We start from the raw sequence: 12849 nt of genomic DNA on the forward strand, positions 1-12849 counted from the left end.
CCATTGGAGATGAAAGTTTAAAGGCATCAAAATTGTCCCCTTAATTTTTCCCCTCCATGGCTAATAGCAGCTTTGAGGGAATGATTTGACTTAGGGGCAAAGGGTTAATCTCCTTCTTTCACCCCATGTTCCATGGCTCCAACCCAAATCAGGAGCCCGCATGGCTTCTTTGGGTGGGTGGGTGGGGGAATTGATCAGAGAACTCCTACATTACATCTCTTGTCTAGGCTATATGATGCTGGTTCTGCTGAATAATTTTAATGTGGCTAAAGGAAGTCTGCTGTTGAGGAAAAGATGGGAACATTCCTTGGTTTATTTTACAAGCCATAAGGTTCTCCTTTCATCCCTCCAGCTAACTATGCTATTGCTGACCCAGAAAGGGGAGGTGACTTTGATTTTCATATCCACTTTCCATTCTTTCCCAGGTCAGTTGATTTCATCATCCACAGAAATCTCATACCAACCTTACTACATTTGTACTTTGAAGGGTAGTCGCTTAACATGTCAGCAACCTCCTGAAACATCAACCCTGGGAACCTAATTTATTTGAAAGGAGAGCTGCTCTTCTGTCACTACTTGGAAGAAAATGCATTCCTTATCCTGAAAGCGGAGCTAGGCAGCAGCCTCACAGATGTGAATCTGGTCTGAATAAGGCTACTCAGCCTTCTTTGGCTTCCTTATATTGCCTCTCCCTGCCACACTTACTCGCCACACTTACTTATTTCATCTCCTTGGCTTCAACTGAGCTTACTTCACAGAGCAAATGTGTTCAATGTTCGGCATAAGCACATATTCTTGCTATTAGATAGATCAGCAAGGAGAGGTTTAAAGCATGTAATTCTCAGGAGAAGAGATAGGATATTCAACTCCACCTCTACTCTCTATGAAACCTCTTCTAAAGGACACTGCTATGACATGACTGGGAAAGAATTTTATATTTCTTTCACCAAAAGTGCTAAAAGGATGTCCATAACTTTAAACTGTGTTGCAAGCAACTGAGTGGAACATGAATTCTTCTCCCACCCACCCGATAATGTTGCAAAGTTCGTGGAAAACCCCTTAGAACCTGGGTATGTTGATAAGAACTTACAGGCAAGTTTCCCTATATACTTCAGAGATACTAACATCAGTATATGGTTATATGCAAACAGATTCTTTCAGGTGATATTCTAGGAACATGTATATGCTTGCTGACTGAGGCATACTTAGGAACATAGGAAGTTGCCAAATACTGAGTCAGACCATTGGTCTATCTAGCTCAGTATTGTCTTCACAGACTGGCAGAGGCTTCTCCAAGGTTGCAGGCAGGAATCTCTCTCAGCCCTATCTTGGAGAAGCCAGGGAGGGAACTTGAAACCTTCTGCTCTTCCCAGAGCAGGGAATATCTTACAGTGCTCACACTTCTAGCCTCCAATTCATATACAACCAGGGAGGACCCTGCTTAGCTAAGAGGACAAGTCATGCTTGCTACCACAAGACCAGTTCTCCTCTCTGAAAACAGCTCTCCTCTACTTAAATAATACTTCATTAAGATGATGAAATAAAAGAATATTAGTGCTTAACTAATCTTAACATTGTAATACTCGACTAGACTCAGAGACTATTAAGTCAAATCTCCACATGTTTTCTGTGCATAACAGAATTGCCACCAAAGGCATAAGCAACAGGAAGTTGCAGCCATTCACAGTTCATATCTACCTCTTCAGTGTAAATCTAAATATAGTAATGGAATGGCCTCAAGTTATTCCCACTACGTGCAGAAGAGTAAAAGAACAACAACAGGGATGGAGCTATCAGTGTTCTAAGGCGTCATTGGTACACAAGCTGCCCAGGGTCTGGGAGCTACCTTGTTTACCTGTCCCCTCCCCATCCTCCCACCAGCCAGCTGCTCTTGCTGCCCTCCTGCCTCTGCTGTCGTTCCCACCTGCTCATCTGCCCACCACCACCACCACGCCACCTGTCATTGCTGCTGCTTTCCAGCCAGCCTGGAACCAGCTGGGAATGGAGGGTGCCCTGTGCCCTGTGTCTGCATCAGGGTTCATGCATGGCCAGCTAGCAGGCAGTGATGGGTGGCAAGCCACTGCTATGGTGAGTGGGGGTTACATGCCACCAGGGACCATTCCACTGTAGGGGGCACCACCCATGTTCATGATTGAACACAGGGCCTCTCTGCCTTTGCTATACCACTGATTATTATTTTTTTAAAAAAGTTTTTTTCTATAGTTTTTTCTATAGAAAGTAGTTCCATGTTTGTTCACTGTAGTCAATCATCACTGGCACAAATTTTCAAGCTAGTGCACAAAAGAACACCCAATTCAGGTTTGCAATCAAATGTACACTCAACAGTATGCCACAGCCAATTCCAGCGCCCCAATGAGTGTACCCATTTGACCATTAACCTATGTTGATCATATTCTCATATTGTTTTAGATATGGACTAAAACATAAGGTATAAAGTGGCCCATAGGGCACAACCTTATATATTCTAGGTGCTCATTAATTAAAGCAACATCCTTTAACTCAAGCCATGCTCCTATAGAACCCAACGAACCTTTATAGCAGACATCCTTTATTTCCAAATATCCAGCTGCGGTAAATTCAACTGTACAAAGTGTTACTTTCCTTTTGAAATTCTGAGCTGGAATTCAAAAGTGTTATGTTCCTATATAATATAATCAGCAGTAGCATTTCGCTTCTATAACATTATTTTAGTGTTTGCTTACATTTAGTTAGAAATAAAGTCTCTAACAATGTTGATAATGTGATGTCTTGAAAATGCACTCAAAGGATATATGCTATAAAGAGACACAGCAATGAAGGAGCTAAATACACCAGACAAAAGATATCTAGAAGGATAGAATTATGTTTGTACTCACCATGAGACTACTGTCCAAAGAGAATCTCTTCCCAAACTTCTTTTTCACTATTTGCTTTCGCTCCATGGCCGAGGGTACTTGTTTACTGTGTGCTTTATTCAGATACTATTTGCTGTTTTCACTGCGGGGAGAAATTGGTACATTAAACTAACTTTATAATTGACTCAGTGGAATGTAGAGTCACATCAACTAAATCAGTTCAATTAGTTTGGTATTTCACAATATTGTTCCAGTCAACTAGTCATTAGAAACTGCTTGATCTTGAAAACGGTACAGATATATGCAGGCCAAACCGCTAAAAGGAAAATAACATGAGTTATTAACTCGTGAGTTAATATCTATCTCCCACCTAAGTATAGCCTCGGGGATTTTATCACACCTAAGCCCGAGCTCTGCCCCCACCCAGCTCAGCCCACTCTGCAGCTCCTTTTCCAAGAGTCACCAGTGGAAGATAGTGCTGCTGCTGGGGGAAAAGGAGGATCCCAGGACCTGTGAGATAACCAATACTTACCTCCTGGGCAAAGCTCTGAGCAATTACAACCACCACTCTTGGGACTGAGCTCTTTTCTTCTTATAAATGGATTTTATGCTTATAATGTCATTTTGATTTAATTTGGCTTATTTTAGTCTCCAACCCAATTCAGTTGTGAGCCCCTTAGGGACAGGAATAGTAACATATAAAAAATGGTATAAGCTACTCAGTGCCCATGGGATAGAGTGAGATATAAATAAAATAAAATCTAAGTTGTGCATTTCTTCAAACAAAACAAAACAGAAAATCACCCAATGTCCACTCTTCATATTAAACTGAGGGTTTTCAACTAAAGTAGCTGCAATCAAGGTGCTAAAAGTGATGTGGCAAAGAGACATTGCCTACAATATAATTTCCATTTTCTCCTACTGGTTGGAGAGGAGCAAATCCTCATCAGGGAACTTAGAAATAGGTCACACCTGCCTAACAACAATTCAGCCATTACCTGACTCACCTGCTTATGTGTCATTTAAGAATCCACTTGAGCGGTCTATTCTCATGAGCAATACATCAGAGAAGCAAAATCTTAGAAGATTACAAGTCAGCTTCCAAGAACAGGTTGCACTGTGGAACTGGAATTCTTACAAATCAAGGCTGATCTGAGATCTTCTATGAGTCCTATTTTTCTGATGTTACTGAACAAAGCTTTTATTAATATTTGTTTGTTTATTTACTTACTTACATTTTATATCCCGCTCTTCCTCCAAGGAGCCCAGAGCAGTGTACTACATACTTCAGTTTCTCCTCCCAACAACCTTGTGAAGTAGGTTAGGCTGAGAGAGAAGTGAGTGGCCCAGAGTCACCCAGCAAGTATCATTGCTGAATGGTGATTTGCCTTATACTTTTTTATTCAATTTTCACAACACAAAAGGACAAACACAAATGATACAAACACTCACAAACACACACAATAAAGACTTCCATCTCATCGTTGGAACAAGTGTCTTGTCTATATAAAAATACATCACAAAATTGATTTTTGTCAGGCTTTTGAGGGCTAACAACAAATGTTTCAAAAACATCCCAAAGTTGTTTTTTATATGAATTACTGGGGAGAGAAGGTTTAATCTATAGGCAAGATCTGGTTATTGTTAACAATACATGGCTGAATGGTGATTTGAACTTGGGTCTCCCCGGTCCTAGTCCTGCACTCCAACCACTATACCATGCTGGCTCATTTTCCTGAGAGATAAAGGTAAATCTCTACCAGCTCAGGTAATGTATGGACCTTGTCAGCATACTGTTTTGGGCTTCCCCAAGAATTTGAAATATGGAGGTAAGGTAATAATAGAAGTAGGAAGTCCCAAAGTTCCATGGGAGGGGGGGGTAAGCATTCTCAAGTTAAAGTTCACTGATATTCACTGCAGCTAACAAGTGCCCTTAAATAGATAATGTTCTAGCATAGTTATTCACTTGCAGCAAGTAAACCAAGTACAAGTGGACCTCATTGTACACAGTCCCAGCATCAGTGGTTTCACATGTCTGTGGCTGGGTCATGTGCACCTCAATATATACAGGCTTAAAAGGGGTTAAGGTTCTGCCCAAGTGGCCGTAAATGGCCTCCAAGGTCATTTCTGGACACCACTTTGCTGACTGGAACCATTTTGTGGTGCTTTCCTAAACAACTTTTTAAAAAATCTGTAATATTTTGTGGAAAACTGCACAATTGGGTTTAGCGGGGTATTGCTGGACAGATAGAGACCTGGAGAGCATGGCACCGTATGTTATTCCTACAATTTCTGCCTTTTTATTCCAGGATCCTAACCACCCAGTTGCCATTGACTTAAGCTCTTTTTATCTGTGGTTTTGTTATCTGCTGAAATTGGCGGGAATGGAACCCCACCTGTACTCCACACTTCCCCCACCCCCTCTTTCTAGAAAAAACACCAGAGATATCTTTTCAATGTGACATTAAAAATGATGCTGAATATAGTAATTATTTTTTAAATGGATGTATAACAGACCATTAAATAGTACAACATTTCAATCACCATATGAAGCTGGATTAAAAATGAATGCAAGTTCTGAAGTGTTATTTATTAACTCCTCAGGCAGTGCTTGAAACTCCATCTAGGAGAGCACACTTTCATGTATATTATTGTTATATAGCAGTACTGCCCATGAAGGTAGTGGTTTTTTTTTTTTTTTTAAAAAGAGAGATATGTGGTTGATCTTTTGTTGCTATTGCTTAAGTGTGGCTTCTTCCAGAAATAAAGCCACCTGGAATCAATACATCTAGTATTGCAGCATATCCCAACATTCTTCAAACAACATCAAAAATACTTTCTGATTAAAAAGCAGGTTGCTCAGTGGAAAACATTATTTGTCCTGCTTTTTGCTCTTCACACAAAAAAAGTACTGCCCACTTAATGGCATGTATTTCATACATCAGGATATTAAAATGGTTAATATTGCTTACCCTTTGCCTACCCTTCCATTGGTATTCAGCATACAAAACTAGTTATCTATACCCTAATCATGGACAGTACAGCTGTTAACCAAGAAGTGTATGTAATTTATGTGATCAGAGCCAAATACAAGAAGCTGGAGAAAAGCCCTAACCGTCACACACTACCTGTAAGCTTCATCTGGCTCCAGACTTGTTGGCAAACCAACCGGCCCGATGTCACAGTTTGGGTGAATTTAGGTCCTGTATCTCCAAAGGGGCCAACTTCTGATCTAGTGCAAGGGTGGCCTGTCCATGACATAAAGTGGGACCATGGTGATGGGGCAGCAAGTACAAGCACCTCATCCCGCCTGCGGTGGGCATAATCTAATCTGTATGCCTGCCGGCTGGTGCTGCCCTGGCTCTTCTCAGCCATGCTTCCCTTCCTTTGTTTCCTGCCCTTAGTGTCCTGGCTCTGCCCCTGATGTGGACATCAGCCTCACCTTGCTTGCCAGGATCACTCTCTTCCCTATCATCCAGTTTCCTTCATTTGTCAGTGTAGTGCTGTGCCAGCTTTAAATGGCAAGCCAGAGGCAGAGCCTGTGAGCCACCGCTGATCTAGTGTACTTTTTAATATAATGATTATGAATGTGTATCAAGCCAAGGGACCAATTGTAGAGCCAGCCTCTACAGAGTGCAGCTGAGCAAGATGTATGTGTGTGTATGTACACAATGGACTGCTGAGACCAGGAGTGGATTGGTGGATACAGTTTGTGTAAGACTTCCTTCTATGATTTGACGTTTGAATAGTTTTTGTTCCTTCTATTTTGGTGCTGCAGCAGTCTGTTGCAAATTTATTTATTTCATTTATATACCACCTGACTCCAAAGGCTCTAGGTCAGGGGTTCTCAATGTGTGGGTCCCCAGATGTAATTGGACTTCAACTCCCATCATTCCCAACCAAAGGCCAATGGGACTGGGGATGATGGGAGTTGAAGTCCAATAACATCTGGGGACCCACACGTTGAGAAACCCTGCTCTAGGTGGTTTACAAAAATAAATGTTCTCTTCATCCACAATACTTTATTGTGTGCTAAACCATTTTATTGCACAACAAAATACAACAGTGCAATACCATGGTGTACACAGGGCCATAAAGAAACCCTCCTTGTAAACTAACAGCATCGAATGTTATTCCCACCTTTCCATCAGTCAGAATAACATATTGCTATCCTGGAACTGTTTTGTGTCATTCCAAATGTTAAATGTTCAAAATATTATTACAGTGTGTAGTCACACTATCTCCACAAAGTATAAGAACATTCTGCATGGGGATTAGAATCAGGTCATTAAAACAATTATATTCACACACCCTCCCCCCACCCTTCACTGGTATTCAGCAAGCCAATGTTGATTATTTAAATGCAAACGAAACTAGTGGTTCAAGAATGCTCTTAAGAATTTTTGGTGCTTTTAAAACCAGGCAAAAAAACAGGGGTGGGGGGGGCTTGCAGTGACATCACCACTATGCTCAGCCTGAAATGAAGAAAGAACAGTTTCCTATTATTATTATTATTATTGTTATTCTTTTACATTTATATCCCGCTCTTTCTCCAAGGAGCCCAGAGCGGTGTACTACATACTTAAGTTTCTCTTTCACAACAACCCTGTGAAGTAGGTTAGGCTGAGAGAGAAAGTGACTGGCCCAGAGTCACCCAGCAAGTCTCATGGCTGAATGGGGATTTGAACTCGGGTCTCCCCGGTCCTAGTCCAGCACTCTAACCACTACACCACGCCAGGACATTCCAAAAGCAACACTGCAGAAGTAGAAATCTACAAAATACATGAAGCTACTACCTCCTACTGAGTCAGACAATCGGTTCATCCCCCACCTAGCACTGGCTATTGAACTGGAACAACTCCGTTTCTGAGGCAGAGCTCTATTGCCATGCTTGTACCTGAGGTCCTTTTAACTGGAGTTGCCAGGGATTGAACCTACCAACTTCAACATGCAAAGCCTGGACTTTAGCACTGAGCTGTGCCCCGCTCCCCAATGCTCATTCTGTAATCTGCTCACATGTTTGTCATGCTTGGTCAGCAATTTTCTAGCACTAATGTGCAAAGGGAATAAATGCACCAAGACCATTGGGAAAACGCTTAGATAAGCCAAATGGTTTGTTGCAAGCGGGGAATTTTGAGGCCTGCGGTATGCCAATATTAATGATTCAGTCAAATGTTTTACAAACTGCCACATGATACATTGTATCTTTTAATAAATAATACAAGAAAATGCGGGGGAGGGGGAGATACAGAGCAATACATACTAACATACTGCCCATGCATTGGTTTTTTGTTTGATTTTGGTAAACTATAGCCAAAATTAATAGTCAGTTGCATCTCAAAGCCAAGTCTCCAATCCTGCAGACAGGTTGCTTGAAAACAGTTGAAGTCAACATTAGTGAAGCATTCAGAAGCTACCTCCAATGTCTGTGGAAATGAATTCCTTTACTTTATTAAATTTATATCCCCTCTTAAGAATGCAGTGCTCAAGTAGCTTGCAAGGAATTTTATTCACTGTCACAAATGTTTACCTGAGTAAACATCAGATGACAATACCCAAAGTGTGTATTCACTTTGCATATAGGGGAAATACCTATGCACGTTCAGTTCAATATGCGCATGGGCCTCGGAGTGTACAAGTGAATGTTTTTCCGGTGCTCCTGACTGCAGATAAAGCCCTTCATGCATTTGCTCCATACAGCTATTCATACACATGCATGAGGAATGATGCCTGGCATCACAATCCCACCCCCCCACCTACACTTTCTAACTCGTGTTATATGAACAAAGTGACTTTCATGCAGTAAGTCTCATGACCGAACTGAAGATCTGAACCACCCAAAGCCAAATACTCTAGCCAGCTGAGTGGGGTGGGGGCACCATAAGCTGACTAGATGCATTGTTGTTTTCAAACCAAGATTTGTTTTCTCTCCAGTCAGAGGTTGTTAATTTTCTAAAAACTGGCCTTGCATGATTTGCTTTTGTAAAGATCACATTTACATGATGTGCACCCTGCCCTTGGCACATGCATGAAGAGACCATACGGGCAAAAACAAGTATACAGCATCATAATACTGTACTATCAGTTTACGTTGCAAGCGGATGATCATTTTCAGGGCAAGGCAGCTCACTCAATGTCTTTATTTCTGGCCTCCTGCCTGTGGACTCCCTGTTCCTTACTTCCTTAAAGCCCTGAACATGTTTCCAGTCCTCAGCCATTCCTAGTGTGAGGGTTCAGTCCTAACCAAATGGACAACTTTTTCATCCTTCATCCTAGACTATAAACGGATTTGTTCCCTGAGCAACTGACCTTGGTCAACCAGTCCCTTCTTTCTCCAGGGCCATAACACTGAGTTACAAATTAATTGCTTATGGTCACAATATGAGCAAGAGGTGAAGCATAAATGTCAAGTGGAAGTGGCACATCCTCCAGTCTTGTGAGAATCAACATGTTTTTCTCCCAGTTTCTAACAGACTCCTGCCTGTAGGGGAATAATTCTGGAACCTTAATTTAGAAATGATGGGTTATACAGGTATGTGCAAAACTTAAAAACAAAAACAAAACATCAACAAGCAGACCAAGGGATACAAGACAGTAGTGTCCGGTGGGGGTGTTGCTTGTGGGGTGTGTGTGTGTGTGAGAGAGGCACCTTCAAGGGTAAATTAATAGGTACTTACCTCTGTTCTTGCTGCACCTGAATGCTGCTTGGAGCAGCAGCACGCCACCCAGCACCCCCTGTGGTGTGGGTTGCCTCCGCCACACACCTGACCACTGGCAAGGGATTGGTTCTGCAGAGGTCAGGTGAATGGCAGAGGCAATCCCCTGCTGCAGGGGGTTCTGGGCAGTACTCTGGTGCTCCAAGCAGCATTCAAGTGCAGCAAGGTAAGCACCTATTAGTTTACCCTTAAAGGTGCCTCTCTCTGCCCACCCCCCAGCAGCGCCTCCACCAACCGCTACTGATACAAGATTATGCATGGACTCACTGGAAACAGAAAACATTAATCTGTCCTTCCACATCATGTTAGAAATAAAAACTACCCAATTCAATCAACATAGAGCAAACAAAAGTAAATCTTTTTTCATTCTGTCAGGGCCCCGTGAACATGTGGAACTCTCTGTTACCAGATGCACTGGTAACCAATAGTTGTACCAGATTTCAGAAAAAGAATGAAGTAACACATTAGTACTGTCATATCATCATTACCCTGTCATATCAAAACTACATATATAATGTTAAAATCAAAGCAACAAAAAAGGTATGATCTAGCTCAATATAAAATAGATTTTGGGGAAATGATAATAAAATGTAGAACATTAACAATGTCCAAAATAACACCTGCCAAAATAAAACCCTTGAGAACAGCTGAGAGGATTTGTAGCTCACTGCCTTAATGAATAGTTTGAAAGGACAACAGTATTCACTTATGAGAAAATGGACTGGCATGTCATGAGAGGACAGGACATAGTCTTCTCCACTATCAGTAAAAATAGGTTACATTTATATCATTTATCTATTCTGTTTTTTTTAAAAGGTATTCATTTGATAGCATTTTCTGTTCTTCCTATCATTTCTCTGTAACAAAGCTATGAACAGACACAAGAAAAGTAAAGGCGGTAACCTTTTCAACATTTCATACGCTGATAGGCTGTCTATTTTTATCATGCAGTTGGGTGGGGGGCATGCTCTAAGGGAAGAGCAAACAGCCTGTAAATTTTACCAAGATGACTGAAAAGGTCAAAGAAGTATTTTGTTATTCACTCATTTGGGTACATCAGATGAGGCAATCAGGTTGCAAAACTGAACTCTTGGAGCAGAGATCAGAACAGATGTGATCCGGGAAAGTGAGAGTTCATGTTGGGATGGATGAAGTTATGAATGGGGCGGCACCAGAACATTATCCTTAGGGACAACCCTTTCATGAGGCAAGGTGAGGGAGTTACCTCAAGTGATAAATTATTGAGGCTCCAGCAGAGCAGCAAGATGCTATCACAGCCATCTCAGGAAAAAGGGGTTTCATCCTGAATGGTCTGGCTCCCTCTGGTGAGTGCCAGGAGCCTCTGCAGAAGGGCATTTACCTCATCCGGCAGGGAAAAATCAGCCGCAGAGGCATCTCCTTCTCAGGGGCAGAGCCATCATTGAGTGAACGGGTTCAAAGAACCTGGGCTGCTGGCAATCAGGGGCTGCGCCTAGCGCCTCAGCCACACCCCCTGCATCTGATGTCAGTTTACAGCCCCGTTTGCAGGCAAAATCCCTGGCCAGCACCGTGTTCGCAGTGTGGCCAGAGCGGCTCTCCCTGCCTAAAAGGATTTTAGGCAGGATTTTTCAATAGCAGTATTGAAAGGAGAAGTCCTCAGAATAAGTTCTGTGTGCAGGTTTGTGACTGTGGCTTAAATCTCAAATTTAATAACATTATCTCAAGTTGCATAGAACTGCAGCCAATTATATAGAATGTATTCCAAGCAAAACCTTAATGAGCTCACTGGGGCTTAACTGCTGTGTGCACAGGATTGCAGCCCAAGGGCAGATCCCAGAAATGTTTATATTGTGAGAAAGGTAGAAATAAGGCTTGTTTAACACACACACACACACACACACACACACACACACACACACACACACCCCCCTATCCTCTAATTGCTTCTGGTTAAATCAATCAGATGTTCTAAGTCAGTCAATGATAAAAGGTGTTAAAATACTTTTTGGGGACGATCAAGTTTATAGCACAGTTTCTTCCATTCTATTTTCAGATATTTGTTTGGAGCTGAGGAATCAGATGATGAGATCCAACTGTCATTCATCAATCCTGAGTATTTTTAAACTTTAATAGAGACAATTACACCTGTCTTAGAGATACTCATAGTAAAACATAATAAAGGAGAACCTCGTTAATTGCGGACCTGATATCTTCAGTTTCACATATCCACAGTCAATTAATTGACATCAGACCTCAGCATACGGGGGGGGAGAGCAAAAAAAAATTGATTTTCATGTATCCCCCATTCAGGGTGCGTGCAGAAATGACATCAGAGCCATTTTGGGTAAGGGAGCCATTTTCTGGCTGGTTTCTGTTAAAAACATGAGAGGGGAGGTGTGATTTTCCAACAAAATAAACACCTCTCAAACCAATTTGCCATGTTCTGGGGGCATTGCTGGACACCTGGGGACAGAGTGTCCATGGCAAGGCACTTCCCCCCACAATTTTAGGGCAAATTAACCCATTTTGGGCTCTTTTTAAAACCTCCAGGAACCTAACCCCATGGTCCCATAGACATAATTACTCAGTATTTGCAGTTTCATTATTTGTGGTAAGTGCGAGTAACAGAACCCTCATGAATATTGAGGTTCTCCAGTATAACTAGGAAGAGCCAGTCATGCTTTGAGAAGGAGTGCTGAACTAAAATAATTTGTTTGTGTATACGCGGTTTATTGATGACATTTTTATTATTTTTTCTGATAGAGAGAAGGTTCAGGCATTTATTGAATGGATTAATCTCATTCATGAAACGATTAAATCTGAGAGTCATATAAGCCCATATAGAGTTTCATTTATGGATGTTTATGTAGACATTGAAAGAAAAAGAAACACATTTATCAACTGACAAGAGGATTAAAATCAAATTTTACCCCATATAATTGAGAAATATTTTTGAAATCTTAAAAAAAAGAGTACAAACTAAAGACCAAAAAAGCTGCATTCCACAGTCAGTTCTGGAAAGATTTAACATTGGCTATTGAACTTAAAGATCAGGCAAGCAAATAGTAAATTATAGCATGAGGCCTAATTGTATCAACAATGCCTCAAATGTTCCACAGCATAAGTGGATGTCCTACTTCCACTCTGTTTTTATTACAATTTCACCTCATACAAATGTACTCAAACTCTCCCTTAGTAGGGATGTGCAAACAGGTTCGAATTCGAACCGGTTTGAATTTGAACTGGTTTGGTTCAAAGGTTCAACTCAAGCCAAACAGGGCACTGAATTGGCAATGCCA

General features: G+C 41.5%; 1 protein-coding gene across 13 annotated transcripts in view; it reads right to left on the reverse strand.

Moving 5' to 3' along the window:
* Positions 1-12849, reverse strand: part of NCKAP5 (NCK associated protein 5) — a 930794-nt gene that overhangs the window by 820314 nt on the left and 97631 nt on the right. For 10 of the 13 annotated variants that reach the window (XM_053253151.1, XM_053253227.1, XM_053253159.1 and 7 more), the window contains one exon: positions 2877-2997. Coding sequence is in view for 7 of the 13 variants with exons in the window: in XM_053253169.1 (XP_053109144.1) it covers positions 2877-2942 (66 nt within the window). In the remaining 6 variants the exon portion in view is untranslated. The other 3 variants (XM_053253193.1, XM_053253174.1, XM_053253201.1) reach the window with 3 other exon arrangements.

The sequence above is a fragment of the Hemicordylus capensis genome, chromosome 1, assembly GCF_027244095.1.
Source record: "Hemicordylus capensis ecotype Gifberg chromosome 1, rHemCap1.1.pri, whole genome shotgun sequence".
Classification (NCBI taxonomy): Eukaryota; Metazoa; Chordata; class Lepidosauria; order Squamata; family Cordylidae; genus Hemicordylus; species Hemicordylus capensis.